General features: G+C 43.1%; 1 protein-coding gene across 1 annotated transcript; it reads right to left on the bottom strand.

Annotated features, from left to right (window-relative positions):
* LOC122201217 (olfactory receptor 51L1-like) lies at nucleotides 1–960 on the bottom strand. Its single transcript, XM_042907137.1, has one exon. It carries the CDS (start codon nucleotides 958–960, stop codon nucleotides 1–3), a length of 960 nt encoding a protein of 319 aa, XP_042763071.1.
* Between the last annotated feature and the right edge of the window lie 521 nt (nucleotides 961–1,481).

Raw genomic sequence — 1,481 nt, 5'->3', positions numbered from 1 at the left:
TTAAGACATAGTAGAACCGGTTTTTGTGCGGAGAAGTAGGTAGAGGACTCCTTGGCGGATCTGTTTGGTCTTCACACTATAGATGATTGGATTGAGCACAGGTGGAACCAATAAGTAGATGTGAGCCATGAAGATATGTATCAGTGGGGAGGAGTGTTTGGCAAAACGGTGGACAATAGATAGCCCCATCATAGGCACATATAAAATGAGTACAACACAGATGTGAGACGCACACGTGTTGAGAGCCTTAAGCCGCCCTTCACGTGATGCAATTTTTAATATAGAGTGAAGGATGTACACATAAGACACAAAAATACCCAGAGAGTCCATTCCCCACAGCACAACAACAAGAAGCAACCCATATATAACATTAAACAGGGTGTCAGTACAGGCAAGGCGGATCATGTCCTGGTGTAGACAATATGAATGAGAAAGGATGTGAGAGTGGCAGAAAGGAAAGAAGGCCAGCCGAGCCAGAAGTGGAATCATGGCACAGGCACTCCTAAGCAGGGCTGCAATTCCAATTTTCATGATAAGTCTTGGGGTGAGAATGGTAGCATATCGTAGAGGGTGGCAGATAGCCACGTAGCGGTCAAAGGCCATGGCCAAGAGCACAGATGATTCTGTGAAGGAGAAAGTGTGAATGAAAAACATTTGGACCACACAGGTACTGAACTGGATTTCCCTGGAAATGGACCACAACACCCTGAAGAGTGATATCATGGTGGGCATGGACATGCCCATGTCGGTGAGGGAAAGCATGGCCAGAAAGTAGTACATGGGCTGATGGAGCCTGGGGTCTGTCCGAACAATACGCAGGATGGTGCAGTTACCCATGATTCCAACAAGGTACAGGAGACAGAATGGAATGGATATCCAGTGGTGAAATTCCTCATAGCCAGGGATACCTGAGAGATAGAATGTGGAGGACAGGGTATTACTGGAGTTAAAGGTTGCCATAGAGCTCGCTTTTAACCACAATCCACTTTCAGGATCACACTCCAGTGGGGAGGGCAATGATAAGATCAGCATCTGAGTCAGGAAAACAAAGCAAAACAAATAAAACTGCAGCGCTTTCCTGTAAGCACTCTTAAATTCATCCCTACATTTTTCTTTCTTCATTTCATTGCTGAGTAATGTTGGTTAAGTAAAATATATACTGTATAACAACTCTTTCCCTCCTGCCTCTCAGATGCAGACTCGTTGACATTCTCTTAAAATACAGACAATCTTCTAAAGACTACCTACAGCAGCACGCACACAACCTGTTCAGGATGACATCTTTCATTTTATATTTTTCTTCCAGAATTTTCTTGGCAAGAGCTATTGATGTTAATATTAATCTTTTTTTAATGACTCCTGCTATGATTTACACACAATGCCTTTTTCTGCCTAAGCTTCAGAGCTTTTTCAATAATAGTAGAATGGCATGTGAGATGTCTACAGAATTCAAGCAAGTATGGGTCAACAGTATGTATTAC

Source organism: Panthera leo, chromosome D1 (assembly GCF_018350215.1).
Source record: "Panthera leo isolate Ple1 chromosome D1, P.leo_Ple1_pat1.1, whole genome shotgun sequence".
Classification (NCBI taxonomy): domain Eukaryota; kingdom Metazoa; phylum Chordata; class Mammalia; order Carnivora; family Felidae; genus Panthera; species Panthera leo.
The sequence above is the reverse complement of the archived record's forward strand: the minus strand, read 5'-3'. Positions and strand labels throughout refer to the sequence as shown.